This window comes from Schistocerca americana, chromosome 5 (assembly GCF_021461395.2).
Source record: "Schistocerca americana isolate TAMUIC-IGC-003095 chromosome 5, iqSchAmer2.1, whole genome shotgun sequence".
In the NCBI taxonomy this organism is placed as follows: domain Eukaryota; kingdom Metazoa; phylum Arthropoda; class Insecta; order Orthoptera; family Acrididae; genus Schistocerca; species Schistocerca americana.
The window spans coordinates 615,072,777-615,089,732 of NC_060123.1; the positions used below are offsets into that span (position 1 = coordinate 615,072,777).

At 43.1% G+C, this 16,956-nt stretch overlaps 1 protein-coding gene across 1 annotated transcript in view; it reads left to right on the forward strand.

The window, feature by feature from the left end:
• The window catches only part of LOC124615581 (cytochrome P450 6k1-like), a 54,956-nt gene that overhangs the window by 814 nt on the left and 37,186 nt on the right, over positions 1–16,956 (forward strand). The window contains exon 2 of the mRNA XM_047143566.1: positions 8,266–8,492. Coding sequence (XP_046999522.1) covers positions 8,273–8,492 — 220 coding nt within the window. The 5' untranslated portion in view covers positions 8,266–8,272. The remainder of the gene's footprint in view (positions 1–8,265; positions 8,493–16,956) is intronic.

Here is a 16,956-nt window from a genome sequence, read left to right on the forward strand (position 1 = left end):
CTATGGATATGGAAGACTTGAAGCAAGATCCATCAACTGCAGTACAGAATACAAATTTTACAGGTGTCGCTTTTTTCGCCTTCGCTAGCACTAATGTTACTACGATATTCTGCAATCGATACTAGTAGTACCGAAAGCTAAAAGACCGACTACGAAAAATTAGTATCCCGTACTTCAGTTGACCTAGCAAAGACGCAAAGCGACGTACGTAACATTGGCACCCTTTACCTCAGCTGAACGATGAAGGTAGTATCCTATGTAGGTCAACTGAAGAACCGAATACAAATCTTATTTATGTCGCTTTTTTTCGCCTGCGCTAGCGCTAGTACTATTATCCTCTTCTTCAGTTGACCTGTATAGTCCAACTGAGGTACGAGATACAAATTTTACGTATGTCGAGCTTTTCGCCTTCACGAACACTAGTATCCTATTCTTCAATTGACCTGCTCAGGTCAACTGAAGTACGGGACCCAGAAGAAGGCCGCTGCAATCGTGGCCGAAACGTTGGTTTTTCTCCAGCAGCAGTAGTTTTTACATTATGACGCGGTACCATACCCAGAAAACTTTTATGTCGACTGACTCTGGCCGCGGAAGCCTATGCAATTATACGGGATATAATATTGCTGTTGTAGGTTTTGTCGCTATCGTTAGTACTACAATGACGATTTTCAGTCGATACTATTAGTATAGAAGACGAAAACAATTTGTATCCCATATTTCAGTTGGCCTACATTGGTCAACTGCAGACTAGGATACTCGTGCTAGCGAAGGCGAAAATGTCGACCTACGTTTGATTTATATCCCTTGCTGCAGTTAACTTATACAGATTAGGTGAAGTTCAGGATACAACTCATGTATGTCTACAGAGGTATTCCATGCTAACGTTACTTCTGTCCCTTTTTCCCCTTTCTTTTTTGCACTAGTATCCCATTCTTCAGCTGAGCTAAATAGGATAACTGAAGAATAGGATTCTAGGACTCAAAGAACCGATGCACTTAATATATGTTCAAAATATGAATGTACGAGTACATGATATATGGCCACCATTTGTATCTCTGTCCTGCATTTCTTTGTTTCTCAACATTCGTCTGTTAAATCTGTGCAACACATCATCTCTGGTAACTTCTGACATCATTGGTCAAAGCCGACAGGTTGTATCCTATTCTTCAGTAATAACCCCTGTGCGGTACATCTAGCATGTCAGTATTTAACACCAGTGCTTCCACTTTCATTCTATGTTCTCACTGCAATAAAAATCGTCAACGCCGAGGCGTAAGGCAGTTGTTTCTTATGGAACGTAATCAGAGAGAGAAACACGTGCTTGACCTGGTCTTCTCAGGTAATGAGACATCACGCCACCTGAAATATTAATTTCCAACAGTTGGTGCCTTGTCTGCAATAGAAAACTTTCTGGTAGTAACAGCATTGCTCTATCGTGTGAATTCATGTGGGACTGATGCCTCTAGGCACTATGGGACTTAACTTCTGAGGCCATCAGTCTCCTAGACTTAGAAGTACTTAAACCTAACTAACCTACGGACATCATCACACACGTCCATGCCCGAGCCAGGATTCGAACCTGCGACCGTAGAAGCAGCGCGGTTCCGGACTTAAGCTCCTAGAACCGTTCGGCCACAGCGGCCGGCTCATGTGGGACTCCTTGGAATAATCTTTATGAAGTAAGGGTCTACAAATATAGCGAACTGGCATCTTAAATGTTCGGTGTTATGCTTAGGTGCAGAACCACCTTTTTAGAAAACCTGTGAGGCGACTTTACAGTCATGGTGGTGGCTTTGTACGCCACCATCTCGAAGCTAAAGGTTAATTTTCAAACAGAAAGAGCGCCATGTGACATGTCAATTCAGATATAGAATTACACGAGAAAATAAAAGGTGTCTCTCACCAGGGCACAGTTTCATTCACCTTCTAGTTGTTATCCGCTTAACACATTCCTCGTCACTTTAGCCAAGTTTCCTGCAAGAGGGAGCCAGTACGGCGCGGCTGCAGAATGACATGTTGTTCTTGTTGTGGTCCTCTGTCCTGAGACTGGTTTGATGCAGCTCTCCATGCTACTCTATCCTGCGCAAGCTTCTTCATCTCCCAGTACCTCCTGCAACCTACATCCTTCTGTATCTGTTTAGTGTATTCATCTCTTGGTCTCCCTCTACGATTTTTACCCTCCACGCTGCCCTTCAATACTAAATTGGTGATCCCTTGATGCCTCAGAACGTGTCCTACCAACCGATCCCTTCTTCTGGCCACGTTGTGCCACAACCTTCTCTTCTCCCCAATCCTATTCAATACTTCCTCATTAGTTATGGGATCTACCCATCTAATCTTCAGCATTCTTCTATAGTACCACATTTCGAAAGCTTCTATTGTCTTCTTGTCCAAACTATTTATCGTCCATGTTTACCTTCCATACATGGCTACACTCCATACAAATACTCTCAGAAACGACTTCTGACACTTAAATCAATACTCGATGTTAACAAATTTCTCTTCTTCAGAAACGCTTTCCTTGCCATTGCCAGTCTACTTTGTATATCCTCTCTACTTCGACCATCATCAGTTATTTTGCTCCCCAAGTAGCAAAACTCCTTGACTACTTTAAGCGTCTCATTTCCTAATCTAATACCCTCAGCATCACCCGACTTAATTCGACTACATTCCATTATCCTTGTTTTGCTTTTGTTGATGTTCATCTTATATCGTCCTTTCAAGACACTATCCATTCCATTCAACTGCTCTTCCAAGTCCTTTGCTGTCTCTAAGAGAATTACAATGTCATCGGCGAACCTCAAAGTTTTCATTTCTTCTCCATGGATTTTAATACCTATTCCGAATTTTTCTTTTGCTTCCTTTAGTGCTTGCTCAATATACAGATTGAACAACATCAGGGAGAGGCGACAACCCTGTCTCACTCCCTTCCCAACCACTGCTTCCCTTTGTTGTCCCTCGACTCTTATAACTGCCATCTGGTTTCTGTATAAATTGTAAATAGCTTTTCGCTCCCTGTATTTTATCCCTGCCACCTTCAGAATTTAATAGAGAGTATTCCAGTCAACATTGTCAAAAGCTTTCTCTAAGTCTACAAATGCTAGGAACGTAGGTTTGTCTTTCCTTAATCTAGCTTCTAAGATAAGTCGTAGGGTCAGTATTGCCTCACGTTTTCCAATATTTCTACGGAATCCAAACTGATCTTCCCCAAGGGCGGCTTCTACCAGTTTTTCCATTCGTCTGTAAAGAATTCGTGTTAGTATTTTGCAGCTGTGACTTATTAAACTGATAGTTCGGTAATTTTCACATCTGTCAACACCTGCTTTCTTAGGGATTGGAATTATTATATTCTTCTTGAAGTCTGAGGGTATTTCGCCTGTCTCATACATCTTGCTCACCAGATGGTAGAGTTTTGTCAGGACTGGCTCTCCCAAGGCTGTCAGTAGTTCTAATGGAATGTTGTCTACTCCCGGAGCTTTTTTGCGACTCAGGTCTTTCAGTGCTCTGTCAAACTCTTCACGCAGTATCTTATCTCCCATTTCATCTTCATCTACATCCTCTTCCATTTCCATAACATTGTCCTCAAGAACATCGCCCTTGTATAGACCCTATATATACTCCTTCCACATTTCTGCTTTCCCTTCTTTGCTTAGAACTGGGTTTCCATCTGAGCTCTTGATATTCATACAAGTGGCTCTCTTTCCTCCAAAGCTCTCTTTAATTTTCCTGTAGGCTGTATCTATCTTACCCCTAGTGAGATAAGCCTCTACATCCTTACATTTGTCCTCCAGCCATCCCAGCTTAGCCATTTTGCACTTCCTGTCGATCTCATTTTTGAGACGTTTGTATTCCTTTTTGCCTGCTTCACTTACTGCATTTTTGTATTTTCTCCTTTCATCAATTAAATTCAGTATCTCTTCTGTTACCCAAGGATTTCTATTAGCCCTCGTCTTTTACCTACTTGCTCCTCTGCTGCCTTCACCACTTCATCTCTCAAAGCTACCCATTCTTCTTCTACTGTATTTCTTTCCCCCATTCCTGTCAATTGTTCCCTTATGGTCTCCCTGAAACTTTGTACAACCTCTGGTTCTTTCAGTTTATCCAGGTCCCATCTCCTTAAATTCCCACCTTTTTGCAATTTCTTCAGTTTTAATCTACAGTTCATAACCAATAGATTGTGGTCAGAGTTCACATCTGCCCCTGGAAATGTCTTAAAATTTAAAACCTGGTTCCTAAATCTCTGTCTTACCATTATATAATCTATCTGATACCTTTTAGTATCTCCGGGATTCTTCCATGTATACAATCTTCATTTATGATTCTTGAACCAAGTGTTAGCTATGATTCGGTTGTGCTCTGTGCAAAATTCTACCAGGCGGCTTCCTCTTTCGTTTCTTACCCCCAATCCATATTCACCTACTACGTTTCCTTCTCTCCCTTTTCCTACTGACGAATTCCAGTCACCCATAACTATTAAATTTTCATCTCCCTTCACTATCTGAATAATTTCTTTTATTTCATCATACATTTCTTCAATTTCTTCATCATCTGCAGAGCTAGTTGGCATATATACTTGTACTACTGTGGTAGGCGTGGGCTTCGTATCTATCTTGGCCACAATAATGCGTTCACTATGCTGTTTGTAGTAGCTTACCCGCATTCCTATTTTCCTATTCATTATTAAACCTACTCCTGCATTACCCTTATTTGATTTTGTGTTTATAACCCTGTAGTCACCTGACCAGAAGTCTTGTTCCTCCTGCCACCGAACTTCACTAATTCCCACTATATCTAACTTTAACCCATCCATTTCCCTTTTTAAATTTTCTAACCTACCTGCCCGATTAAGTGATCTGACATTCCACGCTCCGATCCGTAGAACGCCAGTTTTCTTCCTCCTGATAACGACATCCTCTTGAGTAGTCCCCGCCCGGAGATCCGAATGGGAGACTATTTTACCTCCGGAATGTTTTACCCAAGAGTACGCCATCATCATTTAACCATACAGTAAAGCTGCATGCCCTCGGGAAAAATTACGGCTCTAGTTTCCCCTTGCTTTCAGCCGTTCGCAGTACCAGTACAGCAAGGCCGTTTTGGTTAGTGTTACAAGGACAGATCAGTCAATCATCCAGACTGTTGCCCCTGCAACTACTGAAAAGGCTGCTGCCCCTCTTTAGGAACCACACGTTTGTCTGGCCTCTCAACAGATATCCCTCCGTTGTGGTTGCACCTACGGTACGGCTATCTGTATCGCTGGGGCACGCAAGCCTCCCCACCAACGGCAAGGTCCATGGTTCATGGGGGTAGGCAGAATGACATATTTCACTATTTTTAATTACCTTACTATGTTTCACTTCACTATTTTTAATTACCTTACTATGTTTCACTTCACTATTTTTAATTACCTTACTATGTTTCACTTTTACATATCACGCTTCATCAGTCAGTTTTCACAGTGTGTTTTGAAATTGTGAGTAAATACTTAGACACACATGAGCAAAATTAAAAGTTACCACCATATTATTTAAACGGAGGTAACATCAAAAGCAGCTTTCTTTTATCTAGGTCAAGCAAAAATTGATCTACGGAATAACTTTATTTATGTGGTATTTTCAATTACTCATTTCGTGTGTGTTTCGGTAAACCGTAGTTTAGTGGAGTAATACAAATCTTTGTTTGAACTGTTAATGGCCAATAGTTTACCAACATTGACGAAGGTTTATAAGCAATCTGCTGCCCCGTTTTCGTAGCGAAGAAACAGGTGGCTGAATTTAAGTGAGACCCTTCATAGTTTGGAGATGGTCCAAATGCAGGACGTACAAATAATAGAAATTCGGGTGAAAACCGGAGAGGAAATGCGCAACATTTTAATGGCCAGTAGGCAGTCAAGGGTGTATTAAACACATGAAACTGAAGAAACAGAACAAATTTCGCGGTGCATTCGGCTCCTAAATCTACATGTGCAAAAGAATTGTGCCGAATGAGGGATGTTTCTGTTGAATGCTAACCACAAGGAAATGCGAGAAGGAATGTCTCAGCGTCGTGTGGACTGTTTTAAAAGGAATACCACAAATTTTGAGCAACTATACTTTTAGCTGAATGTGACCTGAGCTGCCAAAGAAAGCACTGCACACAAGGCGGTGGCCGGCCGTTAGAAAGCAGGAAAAAATTAATTTGGGCAACAGGAAGGTAATGGCCGTTGTTTTGCTGAATTGGAAAGAAGATCTTATACAGTTCAAAGAGAAAACAGTAACTGTCGAATACTTTGAAACATAATAGACGAACGGAAAGACAGATGAGATCTGGTTTAGAAAAGAACAAATGGTCGTTTTTAAAGGTGCTGCTCAGCTGGAAATACGATGCACTTGAATAACAAAGTCATGTGATGTCCACACAGTTCCAGTAGATATGGAACGTAGCGAGTTCTGCCTTATCCAGTGTAAAAGAAATTTGCGGATGGGAACGCTTTAAGTCCTAGTTGCAGTGTGTACAGCCTGTTCGTTTTTACAAAATACACTAAGGCGAGGGCTGTCTTTCAATCATTTACAAAAACAATGAAACAACAAAACGTATTGTACATATCGTGTTATTGTTTCTCAAGATATTCTTCTTTAAAATATATACATTTTTGCATGCGCTCAAACGAAATCTGTAAAGTGCGTTCCCCACTAATGTTGGTACTTCACAGGATTGCAGGAACTGATATAATCAAGATTGTAAATTTTTGTAGACATGTTAGACACGTCTATCAGCATTTTGCTAAGACAACTGAAGTCCTTTTTGCAGAAGACATAAGCGCAGATTTATCTTCGTGAACATCGAACAAAGAGTGAGCGATACTAATCATTGCTTCTTTAACTACTTCCCCGTCACTGAAAGGTTTAGTCCCTTTTAGTTAAAGCTTGACAGACCCTTAAGAAGCCATTATCATGCTACTATTTTGCTTAGCTGCGTTAAGAACAATGTGTCACATACAAATCACGTGACTCCACCTACACTCACAAGCTCTCAAGTTATGCAGGACAGCGTCAAAAAACATTGCTCAGGAAGATGCTGTCGGTACAAACAACAACGTTCATAAAGAGCGAACTCACTGCTTGCAGCAAAGTTTTGTTGTGATTAAAGTGACTCTTCTCCAATTCCCAGCAATAAAGGTCTAATATTTCTTCAGGGAGAAAATGAGTACAGCTCTGAGCGCACAAAAAATAGTTTTTTTGCTGAAATTTAATATCGGCTGGTACCGGCGGAGGTTCGAGTCCTCCCTCGGGCATGGGTGTGTGTGTTTGTCCTTAGGATAATTTAGGTTAAGTAGTGTGTAAGCTTAGGAACTGATGACCTCAGCAGTTAAGTCCCATAAGATTTCACACACATTCGAACATTCGAAATTTAATACCGGAAATTGTCGGAACAGAAATTTGCTTACGAAGGGCGCCAGGAGATCTAACAGAAGCGATTTGAGTGGCTTACGTAGGCTCAGCGGGACGAACTCATTTTTTTTCTGCACATCTGTACATAGTAAAAAATACGAGTTTTTATATATATATATATATATATATATATATATATGTGTGTGTGTGTGTGTGTGTGTGTGTGTGTGTGTGTGTGTGTGTGTGTGTCTGTGTTTTGTAATCAACAGTGTAGTAGAGAATGACATGCACTTTAAATGACAAAAATGTCAGTGCTTACAAGTATATAGACAGAAAACATATTGCTGCCATAAATCCGCACCTAGACACAATACCTAACGAATGATATACCACACCTCAAAATTAGAGCAAATTAGATAAGACATGTCATATTTGGATTCAGCAGCCACAAAATAACCTTTAAATGTCGAAATATGGCAGGTAAGGTAAATAAAAGTCATTTGGTGACCAATGCAAACGACTGGCTTATAAGCAGAATTCTGTTCATGAAGGATGACGCCATTTTTCGTAGGAAAGTCCAGTGTAACCATTGGAATAAGTAGTCGTTTTCATGCGAGCCTCGTGAATGAAGCAGCTTCGCAGGAGGCGGTTCAGCTTAGAACACCCGGAGAGTTGATTTTTGTTTATTTTCCTGCTTGCGAGAGTATATCCGTAGATTCGGGTGATTCAGCTTTGTTATGAGCATGTCATTAGGTGTGAAGCATAGTTAAGACAATCTATAGACGGGGTTGAAACTAAGATTAAATCTCTTTTACTGGTAACAGGTTTCCACGTCCATTTGAGCTTTTCCTGGCATTCCGCCGGATGCTGACGCCGTTTCCCTATTTCCTTTTTCCAGACTGCTGATGGCGCTGCTCCTGGACTCGTGGATCGCCGAGTTGGTCGTCGTCTTATCGGCGGCCGTGCTCGCCCTCTACTTGTGGTTCTCCAGTGCCTATAGTTACTGGAAGAGCAAGGGGGTGCCGTACGCCAAACCTACCGCCCCGTTTGGAAACTTCCGGAGAACCTTTCTAGGCCAGGAAACTGTCGGTGTGACACTGCTGAAGATACACAACCAACTGCCAAGTAAGAAATTTTAAACTGTCGTCAATGATTAGGAAATATACACTATTAATTAAGTGAATCTGTCCTGCAAGCTGTAATGATGTAAAAATGTTCTGTGCGTTTGTAACACACCATTTTCTCGCCGCGCCTGTGACTTCGTCCTGTGGCTGTAGCGGCCAGCATTCTGGTGTCTAGGACAATGAGGCCCTCTGCAGCCTGAAAGCAATGGGCAAGTCTGTACCTGATACTCCTCAGTGGGTTGCGGGGAGGGCTCTGGATCCAGCTCAAGAGCGAGTGACTTTCCCAGGATGGGAGGTGTCCGTAGCACCTTACGGGAGCTGCAGTTAGACCGTTATTACACTACCATATTTCTTTATCCAATATCTTTGTCAAATATCTTTGTCAAAGAAATTTGATGGTGTAATATGGAACTTCGTCAAATGTCGTCAAATATTTGATCAGATCTAGGGCGACGCTGTATATTTGATCAAAGAGGTCGCTTGCCTTCTGTTCACTGCAATGTGACATGTTACCACGTGTAGCGCTAGCATCGCTGCAGCGTTCTGTCGTCTGTAGTGTTTTTATAAACATTGCCGGTAAATACAATTGGTTATACCGACAACTACAAAATTAATAGAGATGTATAAAGCTGATGAGGCGCTTTACAACGTGAGGCACACTGAATACAAAAACAGATTAGGAAGATTGGAGACCTAACCTAACCCTCTCCTGTAGCAAGAAATCAGAGTGTTACAGTGGGCCTGTCTTCTGCAGATATAGCAGTTAAAAAATGGCTCTGAGCACTAAGGGATTTAACTGCTGAGGTCATCAGTCCCCTATAACTTAGAACTACTTAAACCTAACTAACCTAAGGACATCACAGACATCCATGCCCGAGGCAGGATTCGAACCTGTGGCCGTAGCGGTCTCGCGGTTCCAGACTGCAGCGCCTAGAACCGAACGGCCATCCTGCCCAGCAACAGTTCTTAAGTGAGTATTGTGCTTTGTGATATGAGGATACACTTCACTGAGCACATACTGAAATGTATGCTCATCCATTCTTAAGTATTTTAAATATACAACTTGACGTCCTCCACTATAAGCTCACGTAACAAGTTTTGTTGAACGCTTTTATCGTGTCGTCATGAAAAAAAAATTGTTCAAATGGCTCTGAGCACTATGGGACTTAACATCTGTGGTCATCATTCCCCTAGAACTTAGAACTACTTAAACCTAACTAACCTAAGGACATCACACACATCCATGCCCGAGGCAGGATTCGAACCTTCGACCGTAGCATGTCGTCGTAAAACCCAGGGCTTCACCCAAGTGCGTTTCCTTTCTTTTCCCGCTGCTCTTCCGCATGTGCACACAGTACAATTGTGGTACATGCAATTGCTGTTGACAACAAGTTGTTGTTGTCAACCGTCTTGAACTTTGACGAAAAATATGATGACAGTGTAATACCCCTTTTTAGCGCCATGTCAAAGATCTTTCTCAAATATATTTGACGAATATTTGATTACATCTTTCATCAAATGTTTGACAAAGAAATTTGGTAGTGTAATGCCGGCCTTAGCATCAGCAGGAAACATGCAATGATAAAGCATAATTCTGTTTTGGCTGTAAGGACTAAATGTCAATACTCTCTAACACAAAAAACAGCACATCAAGAAGGAATTACCTCAATGGGACTGAAATCTACGATAATGATGGAACCTGAAGAAACCACGCTCGGGGCGCAAACCCAGGTCTTCTTGCTTACTAGGCAGAAATGCTGAGCATTACACCACCGCAGCACTACAGTCAACATTGCTGTACAAACTACCCAAGTCGTATGCCCTCCCCAACACAAACTACAATTCATATCTCCAGCTTATCGTCCCCCTACACTGATATGAATTGAAGTTTGTGTTGTGAAGGGCACTGGAGTTGAGTAGTTCGTACAGGGGTGTTGACTGTAGTGCTGTAATGGTGTAATGGTCAGAATTTATGTTTCGTAAGACGACAGCCTCATGTTCGAGTCCTGGTTGTAACATTAATTTTAATTCATTTCTTCAGCTTCCATCACTGTCGTAGATAAAAGTGATACTTAAATGTCCCTGGGAAAATATAATTATAAGGTCAATAAGGGATGTTACGTACATATACAAACAAATGATTACAATTTCAGAAAACTGGATTATTTATCCGAGAGAAAGAGCTTCAGAAACTCAGCAACTGACTAATCCATTGGTCCACCTCTGGTTCTTATGCAAGTAGATATTCAGCTCGGCATTGATTGGTAAATTTGTTGGACGCCCTTCTGAGGGATATCGTACCAAATGCTGCCCAGCTGGCGCGTTAGGTCGTCAATGTCCCGAGGTGGTTGGATAGCCCTGCCCATAACCCTAAAAACGTTCTCAGCGTAGTATAGATCCGACGACCTTATTATTCAAGGTAGGGTTTGATAAGCACGAATACAAGCAGTAGAGACTCTCTCGGCGTGTCAGCGAGTATTATCTTGCTTAAACGTGTGCCCAGGATGGCTCACCATTAAGGACAACCAGACGAGGCATGGAATATCGTCGACGTAACGCTGTGCTCTATGCTGGTTGCAGATGACAGCCAACACCTGCTATGAAATGAGATGGCACCCCAGACCATCACTCTAGTTTGCTTAACTGTAAGACGAACGACTGGTCTGGGGCTGTCTGGGCGTCTCCAGACCTCTTTACTGGTGACTGGGCATCAGTTCGATGTGGGATTTATCAATGAAGAGACTTGTACTGCCGTCAATGAGATTCCAGGCCAAAGACATGTCTGGGGATACCAACCTGTCGCCCGCCATTCATCCCGACAGCCCGGAGTGATAGAATACCAACCTGACTGTCGCCTGCCATTCATCCTGACAGCCCGGAGTGACAGAATACCAACCTGACTGTCACCCGCCATTCATCCCGACAGCCCGGAGTGATAGAATACCAACCTGGCTGTCGCTCACCCCTCATCCCGACAGTGCGGAGTGATAGAATACCAACCTGATTGTCGTGGGCCATTCATCCCGACAGCTCGGAGTGATACAATACCAACCTGACTATCGCCTGCCATTCATCCCGACAGCCCGGAGTGACAGAATACCAACCTGACTGTCGCCCGCCATTCATCCCGACAGCTCGGAGTGATAGAATACCAACCTGACTGTCACCTGCCATTCATCCCGACAGCTCGGAGTGATACAATACCAACCTGACTATCGCCTGCCATTCATCCCGACAGCCCGGAGTGACAGAATACCAACCTGACTGTCGCCCGCCATTCATCCCGACAGCCCGGAGTGATAGAATACCAACCTGGCTGTCGTCTGCCATTCATCCCAACAGCCCGGAGTGATGGCCTGGGGTGCCATTTCTATTCATAGCAGGACCCCTTTGGTTTTCATCCACGGCCCGCTTAGAGCTCCGCAATATGTCGTCTATACTTGACGCCTCGTTTACTTGCCCTTCATGGCAAGCCCTCCTGGACCTACATTTCAGCTAGATAATGCATGCCCACACGCGGCGAGAGTTTCTACTACTTTTATTTGTGGCTGCCAAACTCTAAATTGGCCAGCAAAGTAGCTCGATCTGTCCCCAATTGAGAGCGTTTCGAGCATTATGTGCAGGACCTTCCAACGAACTTGAGAGTTTGACGCTCTAACGTGCTAGTTGGACAGAATTTGGCATTATATATGTGATAAGGACATTCAACAACTCTGTCAACCAATGCCAAGCAGAATAACTGCTTGTATTAGGGCCAGAAGTGGACCAACGCGTTATTATTGGATTGCTCAATTTGCGAAGCTCTTTCTCTTCAATAAATCATCCAGTATTTCCGAAATTGCAAACATTTGTTTGTCTGTACATGTACATTAAATCTACCGTTTTACGTGCCGTTGGGATAATTCCGTCGTCGTGTAACTTTTTTTTTTTGCCTCACTGTGTAATTTTAGGGAGCTGTTTCGAACGCTGTCTGCAGAAGGTGCTGTTATGGTGTGTATTTCGATAGTCGGCAGTTAGTGGCAAAGAAAAGTTGGCAAGTCCCCATTGCGTGGGCCTGAGGACCGGAATAGTCGTTTGCACGTCTTATAGGCGAGAGCGGCTGTTTAGTGGCCACACTCATTATCGGTAACAATCGGCTGGATAGCTGGCCGTAGGGCCACAAGCTAGCGGAAGTTATCGTTCACGAAGGAGACTGCACTTGGCGTAGTCTAATAGAACACAGTAAATTCGTTTCTTCCCGGTGTAAACTTGTAGCGCTGTGTTTCTGTATTTATCTTTTCTGGCTTTAGACCGTTGTCTGATACTGCTTGTGGAAGAGATACTCTGCATGATCAAAAGTATGAAAATGACTTACAAGTTCGTGGCGCTCTCCATCGGTAATGCTGGAAACAATATTGTGTTGATGACTGTTTCCACTCTCGCAGGCATACGTCCATCCAGGTGCTGGACGGTTTCTTGGGGAATGACAGCCCATTCGTCACGGAATGCTGCACTGAGGAGAGGTATAGATGTCGCTCGGTGAGGCCTGCCACGAAGTCGGCGTTCCAAAACAGCGCAAAGGTGTTCTATACGACTCAGGTCAGGACTCTGAGTAGGCCAGTCGATTACAGGGATGATATTGTCGTGTAACCACTCCGCTACAGGCAGTGGCTCAAATGGCTCTGAGCACTATGGGACTGAACTTCTGAGGTCATCAGTCCCCTAGAACTTAGAACTACTTAAACCTAACTAACCTAAGGACTTCACGCACATCCATGCCCGAGGCAGGATTCGAACCTGCGACCGTAGCGGTCGCGCGGTTCCAGACTGTAGCGCCTAGAACCGCTCGGCCACCCCGGCCGGCTACAGGCAGTGCATTATAACAATTCCTCGAATGTGTTGAAAGATTCAATCGCCATTCCAAAATCGCTCTTGAACAGCTGGAAGCAAGAAGGTGCTTAAAACATCAGTGTAGGCCTGTACTTTGATATTGCCAAGCAAAACAATAAGGGTGCAATCTCCCTCCATGAAAAACACGAGCACCCAATAATACCACCGCCTCCGAATTTTACTTTTGGGACTACACACGTTGAAAGATGACGTTCACCGGACATTCGCTACAACCACACCGTGCCATCGGATCGCCACATTGTGTACCGTGATTCTTCAATCCACACAACGTTTTCCCACTGTTCAATCGATCAATGCTTACGCTCCTTACACCAAGCGAGGCGTCGTTAGTCATTTACCGGCGTGATGTGTGGCTCATGAGCAGCCGCTCGACCGTGAAATCCAAGTTTTCTCACCGCCCGCCTACCTGTCGTAGTACTTACGGTGGATCCTGATGCAGTTTGGAACTCCTGTGTGATGGTCTGGATATATGTCTGCCTATTAGACATTACGACCCTCTTCAACTGTCGGCGGTCTCTGTCGGTCAACAGATGAGGTCGGCCTGTACGCTTTTGTGCTGTACGTGTCCCTTCACGTTTCCACTTCACTATCAAATCGGAAACAGTGGACCTGTGGATGTTCAGGAGTGTGGAAATCTCGCGTACAAACGTATGACACAAGTGACACCCAATCACCTGTGCACTTTCGGAGTCCGTGAGTTCCGCGGAGCGTCCCATTCTCCTCTCTCACTATGTCTAATAACTATTAAAGTCGCTGATGTGGAGTACCTAGCAGTAAATGGCAGCACAATGCACCCAGATATGAAAAACGTATGTTTTTGGGGGTGTCCGGATACTTTTGATCACATAGTGTATCACTAAGATGGGGCAGAAACCAGTTTGAAACGAGGTAGTGGCAGCGTTAGAAAATTGCAGCGAAATGCAGGAAGGTCTGCAGCGGATAGGCACTTGGTGCAGGGAGTGGCAACTGACCCTTATCATAGACAAATGTAATGTATTGCGAATACATAGAAGGAAAGATACTTTATTGTATGATTATATGATAGCGGAACAAACACTGGTAGCAGTTACTTCTGTAAAATATCTGGGAGTATGCGTACGGAACGATTTGAAGTGGAATGAGCATACAAAATTAATTGTTGGTAAGGCGGGTGCCAGGTTGAGATTCATTGGGAGAGTCATAGAAAATGTAGTCCATCAACAAAGGAGGTCGCTTACAAAACACTCGTTCGACCTATACTTCAGTATTGCTCATCAGTGTGGGATCCGTACCAGTTCGGGTTGACAGAGGAAGTAGAGAAGATCCAAAGAAGAGCGGCACGTTTCGTCACAGGGTTATTTGGTAAGCGTTATAACGTTCCAGAGATGTTTAGCAAACTCAAGTGGCGGACTCTGCAAGAGAGGCGCTCTGCATCGTGGTGTAGCTTGCTGTACAGGTTTCGAGAGGGTGTGTTTCTTGATGAGGCATCTAATATATTATTTCCCCCTACTTATACCTCCCGAGGAGATCACGAATGAAAAATTAGAGAGATTCGAGCGCGCACGGAGGCTTTCCGGCAGTCGTTCTTCCCGTGAACCATACGCGACCGGAACAGGAAAGGGAGGTAATGACAGTGGCACTTAAAGTGCCCTCCGCCACACACCGTTGGGTGGCTTGCGAAGTATAAATGTAGATGTAGATGTAGATGTAGATGAAAGCCAAATTTTTACTGAAAATTAAGGTAAATGTATAGCAGTTTACAATTGTTTTAACAGCTTGTATGCATCCGTTTAGCTTTTATTAATATCCCTGCTCTTTGAGTCATACTTTCTAATAGATTTTAGAGCTGTTTTGAATATGTAGCTCATGTAACTACGTTTTGTCTCGGGAATTCAATCAAACCGTCCTTTACTGTGACCTTCCGTATTCTTATTTTCTTCTTAACTACAGTCGACAGATTTTCGATTGGGTTTATGTCTGGGCTATTCTCAGGTCACGGGAGGACAGTAACAACATTTCCATCCAAAAATCTTCCCACATACTTAGCCTAATGTATGGCGCACCATCATGCATAAAAACATAATCTTCACCATTAAACAATTCCTTATCAGGAGACAGACGTCTCTTTTTTAACACGTTGAGGTACTGTCCTTGATTCATAGAACCTTCAACAGTGTACAGGTTCCCCGTACCCTTCCATGAAAACTCTCCCCGACCGTAACTGAAGTAAGATGTTTCACAGTTTGGCGTGCATAGTCATAATAAAGGTACTTCGATTCCCTACTCCTCACATACTGGCTGTTCTTAGACAAGTTTTGATAGTCGTTTGGACCATATCCACAAAAGTTCGAGATCAACATTTGGAAATGAGTTTTTTTAATGAAATGTGTACTAATGCATAAATTATTAGTAAATACCCGTTGTCAGTCATTGAAAATTCAAAAGTTCTGCAAAGATTTCCCCCAGTTTAACCACTTCAACTCCCTTCCTGGGGTGATCTGGGGCGCAGATCGGGATCGACGTTCTGGCAGGCCTACTTTGTACAAAACGCTCCTTGTAGTTCCAGCTTACACAATCACACCTTTATCCTTCAACTGCACAAACATTTTTCGAGAACAGCAGAGAGTCGGATCCAAAGTACATCCTTCACGGTAGCGGCTGTGACTTCAAGCCCGACTCCGTCGTTGTTGATATCACATAACAACAGAATCATTATCCTAATAGCAGATAAACAGAGACGAATTGCATAGACATTGATATTTAAAAAAGTAAGTGAGTGTTAATCCGTAAGTCAGTTGTAACAGTAGCACTTAATTTTTCCTTCCAGTGAGAACTAGAAGTCAGATAATACAACCAGAGTGACTATATGTTGCCTGAGGGTTTGTGTATGGAGTAACATCTTCTTCCTTTCTTTTGTCACATCTTGACGTTACGTGACTTATTTATTTAAATACGGTTTGTGAGAGCCACAAACGAGAGTAAAGACTATAGTAATTTACTCAGGTAAACAAAATGGAAACTAGATCTGCTGAAGCGTAACAGACGATTTTCGTGTGGTTGAAAGTCACTTTAAGTTGAGGGTAGCTCGTTTCGTGTTATCGCGCAATAGGGGTGAGAGTGTCACTGATATGATACAAGATTTGGGGTGGCAGTCACTGAAACAAAGGCGGTTTTCTTTTCGGCGAGATCTGTTTACGAAATTTCTATCACCAACTTTCTCTTATGAATGCGAAAATATTTTGTTGACACCGACCTAGGTAGGGAGAAATGATCATCATGACAAAATAAGAGAAATCAGAGCCCGAACGGGAAGATTTAGGTGTTCCTTTTTCCTACGCGCCATTCGATAGTGGAATGGTAGAGAAGTAGTATGAAAATGGTTCGATGAACCCTCTTCTAGGCACTTAAGTGTGAATTGCAGAGTAACCATGTAGATGTAGATGTAGATGTAGAGATTGCATGTACAGGTGACATTTATTTCCACGGCATCTAAGTGCTAACCAGTATTACCATTAATCTAACTCCAGTTAGGAATCAGACCTTCACAAGTTAGTGGCATTTCGCTATTGCGATCGATCTGAACTTTTGCTGTACTG